This window comes from Diabrotica virgifera, chromosome 8, assembly GCF_917563875.1.
Source record: "Diabrotica virgifera virgifera chromosome 8, PGI_DIABVI_V3a".
In the NCBI taxonomy this organism is placed as follows: Eukaryota; Metazoa; Arthropoda; class Insecta; order Coleoptera; family Chrysomelidae; genus Diabrotica; species Diabrotica virgifera.
Window position 1 is genome coordinate 78,332,791 of NC_065450.1, and position 18,608 is coordinate 78,351,398.

Sequence of the window (18,608 nt, forward strand, 5' to 3'; positions counted from 1 at the left end):
TATTGACCGCAATATCTGGATTGCGACACATAAAGGACCTTAATTGATATCTTTATTTATGTGTAGAAGCATAAAATAAAACATTGTTAATATAGTATATGGTAAGTACGTTAAATCTAGTGAATTAGATTACATCAATATTATATGAATAAAGTAAACCACTCCTAACAACTAAAGTCATATTCTTAGACGGCGGACCGCTAACCTTGCGGCTTTCCGAGACCGTAGGTACTAACTCCCAGTGCAATCACCAGAAGGCGCTGACAGGCCTCGAAGTGGAGGAAACGGAGGTTTTAAAAAGACAGAAAATGTAAAGAATCGCCAGTCGCTGCACCGTGTAAATATAGGGTAGTGTGTTACAGACCGATTGAAACGTGCGCGTAGTCACTCACGAAGTGACTTAATCTGTTCAAGATGAATGGTGGACTTGGTATTGTCTTTGCGATTGTAATTTTTTTAGTGGAAAGCGATGCAGTGAGGGTAACCGGTATGTTTCTTTTAATTTTTTTATTTTTATTTCCTAACTTAGCGTAAAATTAACTTTTTTATAATAAAAGCGCTCTCTACAACAGTGACGGCGCCTAGTGTAAAATATTGGGGTGCACACTTGCACACATTTAGGATATAAAAAAATATAAAAACACAGTGCGCCTCCCCTTGAGCTCTATTTTCCTATGCAACAATTTTTTGAGTGTCGTCAAATTGTAAAACTCTTCTTCTTGTTCTTCTTTTTTGTATAGACATGACTATGTTTTTTCAAGTAAGTTGTCGTTCCATCTTCTTTTGCGTGGCTTTCCGACTGATCGTCTTCCTATTCGGGAACCGTCTCTCGCTGTCCTTACTACTATATTTGTTATCATTCGGCTTATGTGGCCATTCCATTCTATTTTTCTGTTTCTTACCCAGCTATTAATATTCTCCACCTTGCATCTCGGTCGTATATCTGCACTTCTAGCTCTGTCCCATAGTGTCTTACCATCGATTTTTCGAAGGTTTTTTTTACTATCTCTCCTGTTTCTAGCAGTCTTTTTTGTTCTCTCTATGTGAATAGGCGTCATTTCACGAATTTCATTGGGGTGACAAAACCTACTGTGGGGTTTTGGGGTATGGAATAGCCACAAGGGAAAGGAGGTCCGGGATCCGGAAAATTTTTGTAAATTTTGATGCAAAATAGAAGGGTTTAACGCAATTTATACACTATTTTTTTATAACTATACACACTGGCTGTACCTACACATCCTGATTTTCGATTTTTTACAATATCTGCCCCAACCTTGTGTATCAACCTAGGATTCTACTGGATACAGGTCTAAATCTTATAAATTCAATACAATAATTCAAATATTTAAAATAGGCTTTTATTTACAATAGTATTTTAGTAAGATAAGAGAAACAATGTGTGTTTTAGGGGCGATGAATTCAAATCTAACTTAAATGAAGTCCTTTTTTCCGGATATTAAATACATCAATGACACTTTCAATATCGACTGGGATTTTCCTTTCAATTGCTAAAAGCCCCAATGCAGACATTCTTTCCTGGTCGCTAACGTTTCTGGTGTAGGTTCTTAATCTTTTCAGGCATTAAAAGGTCCTTTCACACCCACCTGAGTTTAGTGGTATCGTGAAAAATAGCCTGAATATTTCAAACAAGACATTTTTTAGAGGCTTTTCCACAAAAACTGACGATTTTTCTTCAACTGTTTTGTTTCTCATTTCTTTCATGTTATGAAAAATTTTCATTTCACATAAAAGTAACTCCTCATCCAAAGAGTAGTATTTTGAAACAAACTTGATGCTTTCCTCCACTACCTCATGTCTTCCCAACAATTGGCTCAGGTGGTTAAGTACATCCAAATTGTTTTCCTGCAGCCTATTTTCAATTTCCTGTTCCAAAGTGTCAAGAAGTGGGAAAAAACGGTAACTTTTAGGTGCTATTTAACCATTTCAAATGGATCTTTAGAGCCTCTGCCAAGTTTAGCTGGGATTTGTTCTTTCCTTGGGAGTTCCGCTGGACGAAACCCACATTTTTCAGTAATTTTAGAGCAGTAATCAAACAGCTTGTGGAAGTATTGGTCTATCCTAAAACTTTGTAGTATCTCAATTGCGCTGTGTGATTTTTATACATAATTTATTTATAAAATTTAGTTTTATGGGTCAATTTTTGGGGTGGCAAAATAGGACGGTAAAAAACTGTGGGGTGGCAGCTGCCACCCCTTGCCACCCCTTGCCACCCCCGAATTACGCCTATGTCTATGTGGGGTCGTGTTTTGCCGCGTGTTTTATTATGGGTCAGATGACTGTTTTGTAAATTCTGCCTTTAATTTCTTTTCCGATATTTTTATTTCTCCATATTGTGTCATTTAGGCAACCTGCGGCTCTGTTTGGTCTATTCGCTTGATCTTCCACTTCTGTTTTGAGGCTTCCGTAGCGGGGTAGTGTGGTGACTAATAGATATTTAAAATCCATCATTTGTTCTATGATCTGACTTCCAGCTCTGATTCACATATTCTTGGATTTGCTGTTTTAACCATGCGTTTTGTCTTTTTTTGTAACATGTTAAATTTTCTGGCGATTTGGTGCAGCATACGTTGTAAATCATCTTCACTTTGAGAATTTAGTATTGCGTCATCTGCATAGCAGATTATTTTAAGTTGTTTTTCTCCCATTTGGTATCCTTTTTTAGTTCTTACTTTTTATATTATTTCATCCACGATCAGGTTGAAAAATAAAGAACTCAGGAAACCCCCCTGCCTTATCCCATTATCAGCTTCAAATTCAAATTGTAAAAATCAAAGGACCTTTGTAACCAATTTGTGACCAATAAAATATCACAAGGAAGATTTGTATTAAAAGACAAGTCGCCTGTTTTTTGAGACAAATTCTTTAATAACCAATTTATTAAAATTTGGAAATTCTTGAATCCTTTTTTTATTTTTTTATGTTGTTTATTTAAGGTTACAATCTAGTCAAAGACTAATCAGTACCTAACTATTTTATAGATCCCAACCTACTATCTAATTCATTCTAAGATTCACCCAGTGGGGTATTCTTTAGTTTATTCTAATTTTTAAAGAATTCTTTTCTCGTGCACCAATCACAATAGCTTTTTCACTTATTTTGCACATCTTCTTCTTCTTTAAGTGTCGTCTCCTAATCGGAGGTAGGATATCATCATTCCTATCTTTACTCTATCTACCGCTGCTCTGAAGAGATCTATAGAACTGCATTGAAACCAGTCCCTTAAATTCTTCAACCATGATACTCTACTTCTTCCTATACTCCTTTCGCCTCTTATCTTTCCCTGTATTATCAATCTTAGCACTATGTAGTACACTAACTCGTATGGCTTTGTCCTCTTGAGTCTTCTTTTTTCGCTAGAGTTATCGAGAAGCTGAATGGTCTCGACTTTTTGGTGCTGTGAGGCCTTTCTTCTTGCCTGCACCCCCTTGAACATACCCCACCCCTAGGTCTCTGTGGATACAAACATACCACAACAGAAAAATAAAGAATTAGCTTGGAAAGCCTTGATTACCTTAATATTAGTTTTTTTGGTACAACCCCATAATTGGATTCCATACGACCATTTAGATTTTAGAATCTGCTCGTAGAGTAAAAGCTTGTTATGAATTGACAAGGCTGAGTTTCTTTTCAGAAGCTAATACATCCTTTTGAATGTGATACCCAATTCATCCCGTTTTTGGTTTACGTGCGTTTTCCAGTTCAGCTTTGCATCTAGGGTTAGACCTAGATATTTAGCTGTATTAGCGTAAATATGGAATTCCATGTCCGTTTATATTTACAGATTTGTGTTCCTCACGTCTGATAGTAAATTCTATGAACCGATTTACCTTCAAAGGAGATTTTCCACTTCCTAGTCCAGTTATCGAATTTATTGATTGCATTTTGTAAACTAACAACTGAGTCTGTATTATCTTTCTTCTTCTTCAGGTTGCTTTCCCTATCGGAGGTTGGAAATCATCATCGCTATTTTAATTTTATTGGCCGCACTTCTGAATAATTCTAATGAGCTGCAACCGAACCACTCTCTCAAATTTCTTAGCCAGGATATTTTGCGTCGTCCTGGGTTTCTCTTCCCTTGTATCTTCCCTTGCATAATTAACCTAAGTAATACGTACTTCTCGCCCCTCATTATATGATCCAGATATTGAATCTTTCTAATTTTAACAGTTTCTATGACTTCACATTCTTTCTTCATTCTTTGTAACACCTCTATATTAGTTACTTTTTCAGTCCACCATATTCTGTGGATTCTCCTGTAGCACCACATCTCCCACATATCTTTACTAACTGCCAAAATTGTAGTGTCATCAGCGAAAGTAGCTATATTATTGTCATCTAACTCTGGAATTGTTACTTCTGAATAGTAAATAGAGAACCGACCACAGGACATTACCCTGCGGAACTCCCGTTCTAATTTCGTTGAGGCTAGAATAATACCTACAAGTCACAATAGTGCTGACAAAAAGATTTCTCGAAACAGCGGAGATGAAAACCCTCAGAAAAATCGATGGTAAGACTCTATGGGACAGAGCTAGAAGTACAGATATATAACGGAGATGCAAGGTGGATAACATTAATATGTGGGTAAGAAACAGAAGAATAGAATGGAATGACCACATAAGCCGAATGACAACAAATAGAGTAGTACGGACAGCAAGAGACGGTTCCCCAATAGAAAGACGGTCAGTGGGAAGACCACGAAAACGATGGAACGACAACTTACTACAGGCACATTGAAAAAATGGACAGTCATGTCTATACAAAAAAAAAGAAGAAGACAATAGTGCTTGGGGCTTTTCTTCCGATTGATAACATTGCGAGTGCAGATATTCGGGATCAGTCCACCTAAACCGATGGGTTATTGCGTAAAGTGGGTTGTGCGGTGGTTGATATTTGGTCCTATTAGAATTCATTGCTAGCTGAGCAGTGCATGGGAGATTTTGTCTCATCTCTCGAATCCGTGAAGTTTCCGTATATCGAAATAGAATAAAAATAATTAAATATTACCTATTAAATACTTATAAACGTGGAAGGCCGAAGGCCGAAGATCACAAGGAAGATCCTTAACAAGATGTATATAGTGACTGTACACCCTGATACAGAGCCGGATTTAAGGCAGATTCTGGGCAGAATTGGTGTGGGGGCCCCTGGGCAGAATTGGTGTGGGGCCCTACCTCCTACCATTACACAAATTGTTGTTATGACTATGGTATGCTAAAGTACGGGTACTTTTCGAGATTTTTTAACTGAAAATTCCTTGATTATGTCGGGCATGTCTAGTTGCTTTAAGGCATTGTGTTCAATGCTCATTATAAAGAGATGGTTCAAACGCTCTTAGCCTATCATAGACCGAAGTCGATTTTTAATTAACTTAAATTTTTAGAATGATCTCTCTCCACTGCAGTTAGTTACCATCAGAACTAAATATAAACGAAGTGTCACTACAACGTTTGGAACCGCATTATTCACATTTTTCTCTTTTAACCGTCGGTACATTTGAAGTTCTTTACTTATATTTGATGAGCTAATTTCCTCTTTAAATGAATTGAAAAATTCTACAAATTGTACTAGTTCGACACCTGGTTTTTTATCTAAATCATTGCTATAATTGTCAGTAAGCTTCAGTGAGTGAGCTTCAATTTCATTGGGAGTTAAATTTTCCAAATAATGTAAAAATCCAAAATTGCAATGAATGGATTCATATGCCGAAAGCCTATGAGTTGAAGAGGAAATGTCGTTTCAGTCTCTGAAATATTCCTTAAAAAAATATAAATTTTTTAATTGATTTAAGTGCCGCCACTCCTGAATAGGGCTTTTCATCGATTGTCATTTGTTTCGAGCTTCTGTCAAATGTTGTATAATCTGTGTATAATATTAATATACACGGATTATACGACATATGACAGAAGCTCGAAACAAATGACTGTGAATGAAAAGCCCTATTAAGGTCAATATTTGGATCTTGGAGAATACGACTTGTACTGTTTGTCCTCTCTAAGATTTCGTTCCAAAATATTGCAAATATCCCTGTTTTCAGTAAACACACTCGATTATACAAACCATTTGTATCGCTACGAGCTTCAAATTGTTGCCCATCGTCTTTTGAAATTTTGGATAATACTCCTTTAATCTGATTATAACCTTTAACTAGTTCTTTTGCGGCATCACTTCTAGACGACCATCTAGTAGTATTTACTCTTTTTTAGGAACAATAATATTTCTGCCATGGTCGGCGTTGCTCTCGCTTAAAGACGTTTTTAAACATTCGATTAACAAGTTGTATCTATATGTAAAGGAAGTGAAAAATACATAGGGTTCATACAGTGCTTAAAAAAATCAAAGAATTCTATGGCAGCAGGACAACACTTAGCTGCAGCTTTAGCAACTAAATTTAGAGAGTGGGCGACACATTGAATCTACAACGCCAAGATATTGTGTTATCTAAATTTTAGCTGAACACTATTGTATTTTCCACTCATAACTGACGCATTGCCGTAGGACTGTCCCCTGCAGCTTTTCAAATCAATATCATCTTCTTGCAAGAATGTCTTAAATATATCTTCTGCTTTATGATCGTAATTTGCCAAAAATACATTTTTAATAGGAGAGAAACCTTCCATATAACGAAATATTACAGTTAATTTATTCACAAAATTATTCTATGGGAAAAATGTGCTGATTTTTTTTAAGTATGGGGCTTTGTGGGGGCCCCCAAAATGTAGGGGCCCCGGGCAGCTTCCCAGCCTGCCCTACCTTAAATCCGGCCCTGCCCTGATATGGGGCTAAGTCGCGAAAGCTTTCTAGATCCTATTTCTTGGGAGGATCAATCCCTTTTACTTATATTCTCTTCTTAACGATTTCTCTCCATTCTTTTTCTGTCTCTAGTTTTTCCCCGCCATTCTCTGACTCCTGCGTTTTTTAAGTCTTCTTCAACTTCTTGCAATCATTTTGATCTTGGTCTTCCTCTTTTCTTTCTTCCTCCTGGATTCCATTATATCATAGCATATGTCACTGCTTCATATCCTGCCCGCCAGGGGTGACCTAACCATCTAACTCCGCATTGCTTTATTTTGGTCACGATATCTTCTTTCAGTACTTTCCTAATCTCTGCATTTGTTCGGCTTCTATATTCATTTTGCGCTGTTCTGATTGGTCCCAGTATGGTTCTCAATATCTTTCTCTCCACTATTCTTAAGTTTTCTTCATCTTTTTTAGTCATCGTCACTGTTTCTGCTGCGTATAATAATATTAGTCTTGTTATACATTCTCATCTTGGCATATCATATTTATACCATTTTAATGTAACACTTTTAGGCTGCATTTTAAGGGTTTTAACCCATGAATTTTTGGTGGTTTAGCATGTACAGCTTGCAAAGAACACTGATAATGTTCTCTTTAGAGCGAAAATGCTCTGTTTTGCATTTGTAGCTCTTTTTTGGGGTTTTTAAAATAAATATATTTTTGAAGCAGAAGATTTTTCTTTAATATTCATAGAATGATTAATTTTACATATATGTAAATGTCTGTATAAAAATAATTGTGGGAGTGGACATGTGCACTTATGAATTGAACCGCCACTGCTCTACAAGTAGAATGGAAATCGTCATAACGGTCCTATTTTGTTTGTATTTTGAAAATTCGCGAATCTGGAGAAAAGTTTAACAAGGACGACAGAGTTTTGACATGACAGTTCGACTTAAGGAATGGTATTAAATAAAGTGATTGTGATTGTTCCTTTCGGTTTCTTTCTCACACTGTCACGTTTACATTTTACAATTGTTGTCCTTGCCTTGCGATCTGATTTCTCGATTCGTCAGTTTCAGTTGGTTTGAATGAGTTGAGTTAAGATACAGTTCGGTATTAAATTATAAATAAGTGAAAGGGAAACCAACCATTGCAGAACTTAAAACAAATGTAATTACATACAAAATTGTTAAAATACTTGGTGCTTTCTAAATAAGTACGTCAAAGTATGGTATTAACAGTATTGTTAGTAAAAATGACATAAGGTTTTAACGAAATTAAAAATGTTATTCAAATTTTTTCAAACAAATCTAAAAGGCAAATATAACAAATTTTATCTACAGTTGCAAACGATAAACAACGGATTATTATTTATATTTTACAATAATATGGTAGTTAAATACAATTTTTTATGATAGTTGTGTAGATAATGTAGTGTTTGTGGTACAGCATCTTCGTGCCGATTAGTAAGTGAACGATTAACTGACTGAATGTACATATTTGTTTAATGTATTTATGATTAGATAAATAATTTCTTTTTTTGTTTATTCCCTTCCATTTACCCTATCAGAGTGTCCCATTTGGGTTAGCTATTTTAATTTTCAATCGTTCATCTCTTCCATTCTTTTCTATTTCACTTACTTCATCTTTCCTCGTTAGAAGTTGCCAATGGCATACGTTGGTAGAATTTTTAAATATATTTACCAACCAGATATAATTTTGATTTAATTCAGTCTTCTTACAAAGCCTCTTTGATAACGGGTACACCTAGAACACGTGTCAGAGGATGCATGGTAAGAGAAGATTGAATCAAAATGTAATGAATGAATTTAAAATGAATTGGCCATTAGTTCCAGGTGCCTGGGATGAATGGCCATTTTTTTGCATGGCATGCAGTGGTTTTGGCAATATAATTATCTCATTCTGACATTACTAATTCTATTTCATTGCAGTAGTGTTGAAATTAAAAAAGCTGCTTCGAGCCATGTTGTCCACCTTGTAATTACTGGTTTAGGTGGCAAAGGGATACGGAGAAGTTTTTCTTTATATATCTGCACTCTCAACCAAACTCCAATAATCAAATTAGCTATATAACTGCCGCATATTTCATTCATTTGATCCATGGTAATATACAAGAAATAGCCCTCTAACTCCTCCAAGGATTTATTACAAAACTTATTTACAAAACATCCAAAAGACAACGAGACACTCCATATTAATAATGTCCTGATAGAAAGGGTAGATAAATAAAAACATCTAGAAACAAACAAAAGAGATTAAAAGCAGTATAGAAATATTTTTTTTGGCATACACATTAGTGATTCAGCCAGTCACAAGTTACTTATTATAGCCCTAACTTACCTAAATAATCCTAACTACCCTAAGCGAATATCCGAAATAACGTATAGAAATAGCAAGAGCAAAATTTGTGAAAATGAAACATCTATTATACGAGTATAGTAGGGCTCCAGCCTGAGGCCATTCTTCGGAATGTTCTTTACAATCATGATACAATAAATTCAAGAGATATGACACCAAAGTGTTTCTAATTCGTTCGGTTCTGCGCATGACATCAATACGTCAAGTTAGCGGCGCCAATTTGAAATAACCTATGGATAACATAAAGAGTGGAAGCATTCTGGTAACAAAATTACGGATTATTAATGTTAAATTTCTTTTTAAGAAACGTAGTGATAATGTAATGGATATAAACTTTGTAAATTATGGATTTATTAAAGAAAAAAAAAGCCAAGTGTGCACTTAAAATAGTGGTGTTTTCACTAGTAATACCACTAGAGGTCAAATTATTTCCGGAAATTTTTTTGAGATCATGAATATTTTGAAAATTTCCCGAGTCGCAGACGAGGGAAATTTTCTAAAAATAGTCATGATCAAAAAAAAATTTCCGGATATTAATTTGACTTCGCGTGGTATTCGGTAAGAAAATTCCACACCAAATTTGCATTTGAAAATCCAAAGCTGCATGAACAGATTAATAGCGCGCCATAGCTTTGTCAGCAATTATTTAGGCTTTCAAATTCGTAATTTCTACTCATTGTAGTTGCATGGGAATACCATTTCAAGATAGAAAATAGTATATTCTTCAATTTTACATAAGTTTTGAGTAACTACAAGTGATAGAAAATGAATCAAAACTAAATTATGTAAACAAATAAAAACCAGTCTGTCAAAAATGTTCTGTTATTGTAAACGTCAAAAAATTTCCACTATAATTCGCTGTTGGGTACCCCACGAGCAAAAAATTTCCGATAAAATACCTCCGTTGCCATGGTGATCTGTCAAAATAACGTATTTTGATTGGTTCAAAATTACAGGTGTGGAATTTTCATTAAAATTATTATCACATTAACGTAATTATGACATTCACTGAATACAATGAGAAAAACTTTATTAATACCCAGGAGCGTCATTTGAAATTTTGTTTGGGGGGGGGGGCAAGCACTATATATACAATACATTATATATGATGTTATGATGAATATTGATGTATTTGTTGTAAATTTCAGTCATTTCTTAGGGCCAGGGGTGGGCAAATGCCCCCCCTGGACGCCCAAATGACGCCCCTGTTAATACCTAATAAATGTCAACACTTTCCGTTGGCACCGATATCACTCTTATTTAATAGTGAACATTTTATCTCTAGTACTTCTACCTCTTCTGAAACTACACTGACATATATATTATTATGTACATATTTTGATATGTACAGCCAATATTTTGTTAGTAATTTTGAGAAGGGTTATACGTTTGTCGTTTAACATTATGATTTGTCACCTTTCTTATGGATTTGGTATAACATTGCATCTGGTAATACTTGCATCGGATGCTGATGCAAGAATCAGAGAAGAATCCGATTGGCGTGTGCAGCGTTTGGAAAGTTAAGATGGATACTAAAAAGCACAAAGATATAACAGTACCTAAAAATCCGTGTATTTGATCAGTGCATCCTTCCTGTTCTGACGTATGGCTCAGAAACATGGACATTAACCAAGGCCAACATAAACAAAATAGAAATAAAAAAGAAAATTATTTTTCACCCATTTCAAAATAGAACTAACTCGGAGAAAAATGGAAAGATCCATGTTGGGAATAAAATTACAAGACAGAAAATCAAACAAATGGATAAGAGAGAAAACAAAAGTAAAAAATTTAACTGAACATATAACAGGGTTAAAATGGAGATTTGCGGGCCACAATGCGAGACAGGAAGATAAAAGATGGAATGCTGAAATACAAAACTGGAGACCGTGGACAGGAAGAAGAGGAAGAGGAAGACCTCAGATGTGATGGAAGGACGATATTGTAAAAGCTGCAGGAACTAACTGGAAAAGCGCAGCCAAGAACAGACGGAAATGGAAAGATTTGGGGAAGGCCTATGTCCAAAGTTGGATAGAAATGGGCTAAAGAAGAAGAAGAATACTTGCATGTTTTGAACACAATTCGAACTTGCAGAAATACTTGTTTAAACAGGTAATCAGTAGGTACCCTTGACAACAGGTACTCCGGAGATCACTTTTGACGTCATATTCGTTTTCAGCGACCCCAATAACTCCCGAGTAACAAAATTGAACTCATTTCCGCCGATAACTGACGAGTTCTGAATTTTTTTTATTGTCTGTTTGAGATGCACTTTAAGAATGCATTTTTTTGTATGCAGTTTTTCAATATTATATCATGGCTCCGGTTCACAAAGTTTCCTGGCGCATTCACGAATCGAATGCAAAAATAATTATTAAGATCCGTCTTGTCGTTTTATTTTCGGAGGTAAGGCCGATTTTAGTGCTTTATTGATTCGTCTAATAGTGATCAGGTGCAGATTGATTTTTTTAAACCACTAGGTATATAATTTATTCTAATTTCGTTGTTTTTGTAATTTTCTTTTCTATCCTTTTCTAGTTTACTTTCATACTCTTTCTTTTCTACTCGTATTATTTTTATTCTAATCCTTTTTTTGTATTATTTTTCTTAGCTTTTCTTACTGTAATGACTTAATAAAAATGTTATATGGATTTCATGGTATTCATCCACTGAGACTGATTTCAACTCTTGAAGGTAACAGTAACCCACTCGACCGTTTGCGAACCGACAACATATTTTATTACATACCTAGTAATTTGCACTGAAATAAAATTCAAATCATATAACGTGATAATTAAAATCTGTTCTACAAAATTTTGATCAGCATGAACAACAATTAACAAATTTAACGCTGAAGTCATTAAGAATAGCTCTAGCTAAGAAGTGCTCTAGCATTAAGAATACATGTTAAACCGGCTTTATAGCGTTCTACGCCTTTCCATTCCTAATCGCCACTCCTTTCTATTGTGGCAGTCTTCCTCCCTTAAATTTTGTTCGGAAATCGCCTTGGAAATGCCCTTTATCCATGTAGTTGTTAGTCTTCCTCGTTTTCGTTTTTCTGCGAGGGTCCATTCTAACACTTTTTTTAGGATTCTTCTTTCCTCCATTAATCTTACGTGTCCGTACCATACTAGATGTTGTTTTTCGATATCATCTATGATTGCTCTTTCTATTTCCATTTGTTGTCTAATGTCGTCGTTTCTTATGTGTTCTAGTCTAGATTTTCTTGCCGACCTTCTCCAAAAATCCATCTCAGTGGCTAGTAATTTATCTTTGTACTTGTTTGGTTAATTGCCAGACTTCAGCTCCATAGGACTGGTTTTAATATTGTGTTGAAAATTCGTTTTTATTTTCTGTTCTTATATTTTTTGCCGCAGTACCGAATTCAGGGCTCTTATCACCTGTTTTCCCTTTACAATCCTATCTTTAATATTTTCTTCGTTTCCTGTACTAGTTAGTTTTATTCCCAGATATATGTATTCATTGCAACTTGTAATTGTCTCCTGTTCCAGTTTCAGGTTTTCCGTTTCTTACGTTTCTTCCAAAAAACAGATATTGTGTGTTTTTGGAATTCACCTTCAGACCCCATTTTCTCTATTCCTGTATTAGTTTCTTTGGAATGACCAATTGGAATTACAATTTGGTCATTTTTATAGTGCAGCGAAGATTTTTATTCAACATTTCCTAGTAAAAGTAGACTCCAACTAGAAAAAGTATACTCTTCCCAATGCCATTTAGTAAGAGTTGATTCTTTCACAACATAAACACAAACGACCGATTCTAGAAATAAAATGTTATTGTATATGTTCAAATCGTGATAAGTAGTTAACCAAGACAAAACAAAGAGATGCGTAGTATGCGCACTAATCCTCCTCCAGGAATAGTCAACTCAAACTAGTAATAGTTGAGTCTCTTTTTTCCGCTATCTACTTCATTCTATGAGTTATTCTTACTAACAAGAGTTAGGAAGAGTACCTATACTTCAACTGGTAAAAGTTGAGTTAAATTTTTCAAGTCAACTCTTACTGCTCGTTTTAGTTTGAGTTGACTCGAACTAGGAATAGTCAACTCTAACTGAGAATCAACTTGAACTGTAACATATATATTGAATAATACTGGCGATACAGAGCATCCTTGTCTTAGTCCTTTAGTGACCAGGAAACCTTTTGATATTTTATTTCCGCTTTTAATTTTGCATGTCGACTTTCTGTATAGTTCTTTGAGTGCCCGAATAATAGATACATTCATGCTGGTCTTTTCTAGTGGTCATGGAATGATATTTTCCTTAACAAATAGCATGAATGGTAAATTAATACGCACAAAGTTTGGGCTGGAATGCTGAATCAACACAAAATTGTAAACCTTATAACATAGTTTTTTTCTAATCCTTGCTAATATCGAATTACCAATATTTCTATTTGAAGAAGACTTGATACTAATTGAAATTAATCAGAATGACTATTGTATTTGCATGGTTGTTTGCAAATTTGCGTTGCTTTACTGATGATTGTAATATTTATGTACTATATACAGTTTCGCTCATTATATTATTACAATGAATAATTTTCTGCAGGATGCCGACCAATCAATCAACGTTGACGCCTCGATACTCTTCTGTCGATCGACTTTTAGATCACCATAAAGATAAGATATTCGGAATACAATAAACGAAACTACCAAAAACTCTTTAGAAAGTTTATTAATTAGTAAATAAAACCGAAGCAATAAAAAACTAAACCTTTAAATTACAATATAGAAATAAGGCGTTTGTTAGAGAAAGTGACCTTACTTTGTTCTTGTGTATAACAACTAGTCAAATTTGTCTTACAACGAACTGATACAATTTTTTGTCGTTAATATAAATATTTTTAGTTAGTGCAAAGCGTTCTTAGGCAATTATTTTATAATGGTGTAGGTGTAGGACGTAACACGGAAGTGTGGACCAATTTTATTTTTTTACGTATTTCTGGAAATTTATTGTTTCATGTTACGTTAGCTTATGTTACGTAATTCTTAAAAATTGTCGTTGTGTTTATATTAATGTAAAAGTCTCTTATAGAAACTATTAACATAATTAATTCTCGTGTAAACTACGGATTTAAAGAAAAGAAAAAACTTTATAGTAATCACAAAATCACCTAAAAAACAAATATATCTGTTCATAATACCTTAAATAATATAAACAAAAAATTGAGAACAAAAAGCATAACTGAGAAGAACAGGAGCTCATGCCCAAAAAAATGGAAGAGAAGAAAAAATAGAAAAAGTTAGACAAGACCTAAAGTTATCAAGCTATTAGGAGAAGTAGGTAAAAGAGGCTACTATAATAGGTATTATAGTTATTATAGACATACAATATAGTCTAGTAAATAAATTAAAGCCCTGTAAATAAATTGATGATAGTGTTAAGGTCTTCTCTGGTGTATTTTTGGTCGCTGAATCAAATGCCACTAGTCGCGATTACTCAAAATGTGTTCTTATTTTGTTAATAACAAAATAATTGTTTATTCGCCGAAAATCTCGAAATGCGTTATCTACAGCAAATTTGTCTTTTTCATAGTATTTTTAAACGCTAAATCGATTGCCGCTAGTCGTGATAGCTTAAACCACGTTCCTACTTTGTTTTTAATAAATTATTGCAAAAATAACGGTTTATAGTACGTTTACTCACGGTTTTTTCTCTAAATTTAAAAAAACCACTTGGAATGACATGAAATTTGGCATGCACGTAGCTATCATGTCAAACAAAATAAGTGATATTGTGCCGATGTGTGATTTTACCCTGGGGGTGAGTTTCACCTCGCTTCGGGGGTGAAAAAAGAACCCTTTAAAATAAGTCAGGAATTGGATAAACTGATTAATTCTAAGCAACTTTTATTTCATACAGTTTTTTCACTAAGTCAATACATTTCGAGTTATTTGCGAGTGAATATGTTCATTTTTCAACAAAAAGACCAAATAACTCGAAAAGTATTGACTTTGTGAAAAAACTGTATAGAACAAAAGTTGCTTAGAATTAATCAGTTTATCCACTTCCGGACTTATTTTAAAGGTTTCTTTTTTTACGTCACAAAAGCAGACATCGGCAAAATATCACTTGTTTTGTTTGACATGTTAGCTACGTGTATGCCAAATTTCATGTCAATCCAATTGGTTTTTAGAATTTAGAGCAAAAACCGTGAGTGAACGTACTACAAACCGTTATTTTTGCAATCATTTATTAAGGCTATGGGTACATAATTCGCAAATATTTTACGTGTATCCCTACTTTTTCTGTCTTTACACGGCAAATTACGTGTAGTAAAATTCACACTGGTATGGATATGTAAACATTACTAAAATGTCATTCTACTTGAAAATGTCATCATTAATTTAAAGAGATGGGTTTTAAATGTTTGGATAACTGTTATTTTTATAATTGCAAATTATTAATTCAGTTATTAATGTGATAATTTTTTCACTAACTATGTATTCAGTGATTTTAATAATTTATTTGTACAACAAAAACTAATACTCAATCGAGAAAAGAGGAAAAGTGCTAAAGTGATTTTTTAATAATATATTGTTATGGAACGCTTAGAATTTTGAACATCTTTAACAACAAAATACTTGGATCACAGAATATATTATCCTGATGTATTCTTTGCTTGGATCTTCCACAAATAATACACAATAAATAACTTTTTATTAAGTTCACGTCTTAAATCAATTATTTATCAAATACACTATATATCAATAATATTTAATCAAAACTCAAAATATTCCCGATGCAATGTCAAATATTTAAAATTGTCACTGATTGTCAGTGTCTGACTGACAATATATGCTGACAATATTATATTCGGCTGAGTGCGTTGTAAGACAAAGATAGATTTGGAAAATATTACCACGGCATTGTGTTCATTTTTTTCGAATCCTGAAAAAACCAATAAATATTTTGGAAAAATTTAAACGCAGAATGAAAGACTAAATTATTACCGAGGGCCGAAAGTCTCTTAGAATAAATAAAAAGTTTATTTTGAATGAGATATTTGAAATTAAAAATCACACTAAATTTTCTCTTAGTTTTTCACCCCTGTAACTTATTAAAATAAACATTATAGAAGTTCTCAGGGACTTTTGGCCCTCGCTAATAACGTAATCTTTCATTCTGCGTTTAAATTTTTCAAAAATACTTATTAGTTTTCTCAGAATTCGAAAAAAATGAATCCCCATTTGAATAGCATTGCAGCCTAAAATACGTACCGATCCTCTTAATAACAAAGTAGGAACGACTAGCGGCAATCGATTTAGCGTATAAAAATACTATGAAAAAGACTACAAACTTGCTGTAGATAACGCATTTCGAGATTTTCGGCGAATAAACAATTATTTTGTTATTAACAAAATAAGAACACATTTTAAGTAATCGCGACTAGTCGCATTCGATTCAGCGACCAAAAATACACCAGAGAAGACCTTAACTCTACCAATTTATTTACAGGGCTTCTAATAATTCCTGAAAAACACCTAATTTTACCATAATTTGTTAATAACAATGAAACGCACTACATTTGGGCTTCCAGACCACTTCCATTGGATTCAGCGACCCAAAAAACCTATAATACCACCATCAAATCAAAGCGAGCTAAAAGTGTCCACGGGACCCCCTATGTTGCGACTAGACTAATAGTGAAGGAAGCATAGACTACAGTAACCGTATCAAAATACTTTTGTAACAATAAATAAGAAAGACGATCAAGCGAAATATGAAAATCATGGACCTGAATTTAGTTCTCTTAAAAGAGAAATAACATTGTCATTATGGCAAATCACCCATTAATAATCAATTCACCTCAATACTTTTGTTTATTCACCTCAATACAAACGTCTTTGTATTGTCTGTGTTCACTTTACCTCATTCAAAATGTAAGATTCGAAAGGCAATTTTCAAAAGTACATATTTAAATTTAATAAAGAAGAAGTGCAGGAACCGCTTGGTAACAGACACTTTATATGGCATTATGCATTCATCCCAATGAGTTTATCTTCAAAAGGGTTGTGTCAATTTTACACCGTTAGAAATAATAATTATAAGTCTGAATACAACAAATTTATACAATAAAGAAAAAGAAGATGATGATTATGAACTGTTCACAGTTGAGTTCACATTAACTGAATAGTGAATATTTTTTTTATGTTAAGTTTTGTTTTAAATAATTTCTTCTGCTTTGTTAATTATTTCTTTTAATTGTCTCTACTTTGGCAACGCTGTTCTTGTAGAAACAGAAACATACCTACGAAACAAATTGGTTTAGTGGCCATGCCTTCTTATACAGTATGTCCCTGTAAGTTGTATCCTAAAAAAAGTTATTCTTTATAAAAAGCTCTGCATGGTCCAAAACCTAAGATTTAATTATCAAATATCAAATTTTTTGAATATTATACGAGGTATGTCAAAAAGTTTGAATTTCACTCAAGAGTAAAGTAGCTTTATTTTTCGTAATATTGGAAATTGCTATTATGAAAAGTTGTTTGGAATTAAAAACTATATTCTAATATGCAATTACATCCTTCTAATTAAATTTTTTTTTGAGAAATTATGGATAACTATCATTATTTTTTCAGTTATTTCAATTCTGATAACTCTTTTATTATTAATTTTACGAAAAAAGTAATTCTTAATAAAAAGTTCTGGATAGTCCAAAAGTTAAAATACAACCATCTTTAATCAAATTTTATCAATTTTATACGAGGTATGTCAAAAAAGATAAATTTAGATCAAAAGTAAAGTACCTTTATAGTTCAGAATATTTCAATTAGAAGGATGTAATTAGATACTGACACAGAGTTTATAATTCTAAATAACTTTTCATATTAACAATTTTCGATATTGTGAAAAATAAATGTATTTTACTCTTGAGCGAAATTCATATTTTTTGACATACCTCGTATAAAATTGATAAAATTTGACAAAAGATGGTTGTATTTTAGATTTTAGACCATGCAGAACTTTTTATTAAGGATCACTTTTTTTCGTAAAATTAATAATAAAAGAGTTATCTGAATTAAAATAACTGAAAATAATGTTGTTATCCATAATTTTTCAAAAAAATATTTTTTCAATTAGAAGGATGTAATTGCATACTAGAATACAGTTTTTAATTCCAAACAACTTTTCATAATATCAATTTTCAATATTGTGAAAAATAAAGCTACTTTATTCTTGAGTGAAATTCAAACTTTTTGACATACCTCGTATAATATTCAAAAAATTTGATATTTGATGGGTAAATCTTAGGTTTTGGACCATGCAGAGCTTTTTATAAAGAATAACTTTTTTTCGTAAAATTAATAATAAAAAAGTTTTCCATATGGATACAACTTACAGGGACATACTGTATAATATCTTCTATATCGTTTTAAATAAGCTTCTATCTGTTGCTCCTATTGAAAGCGTATACCTGTGTTAAATTCTTTTCTAT

At 33.3% G+C, this 18,608-nt stretch overlaps 1 protein-coding gene across 1 annotated transcript in view; it reads left to right on the forward strand.

Moving 5' to 3' along the window:
• The first annotated feature begins 311 nt into the window (after positions 1-311).
• LOC114336593 (uncharacterized) overlaps positions 312-18,608 on the forward strand; it is a 285,727-nt gene continuing 267,430 nt past the window's right edge. Inside the window, exon 1 of the mRNA XM_050658603.1 lies at positions 312-487. Within this exon, the coding sequence (XP_050514560.1) occupies positions 415-487 (73 nt within the window). The 5' untranslated portion in view covers positions 312-414. The remainder of the gene's footprint in view (positions 488-18,608) is intronic.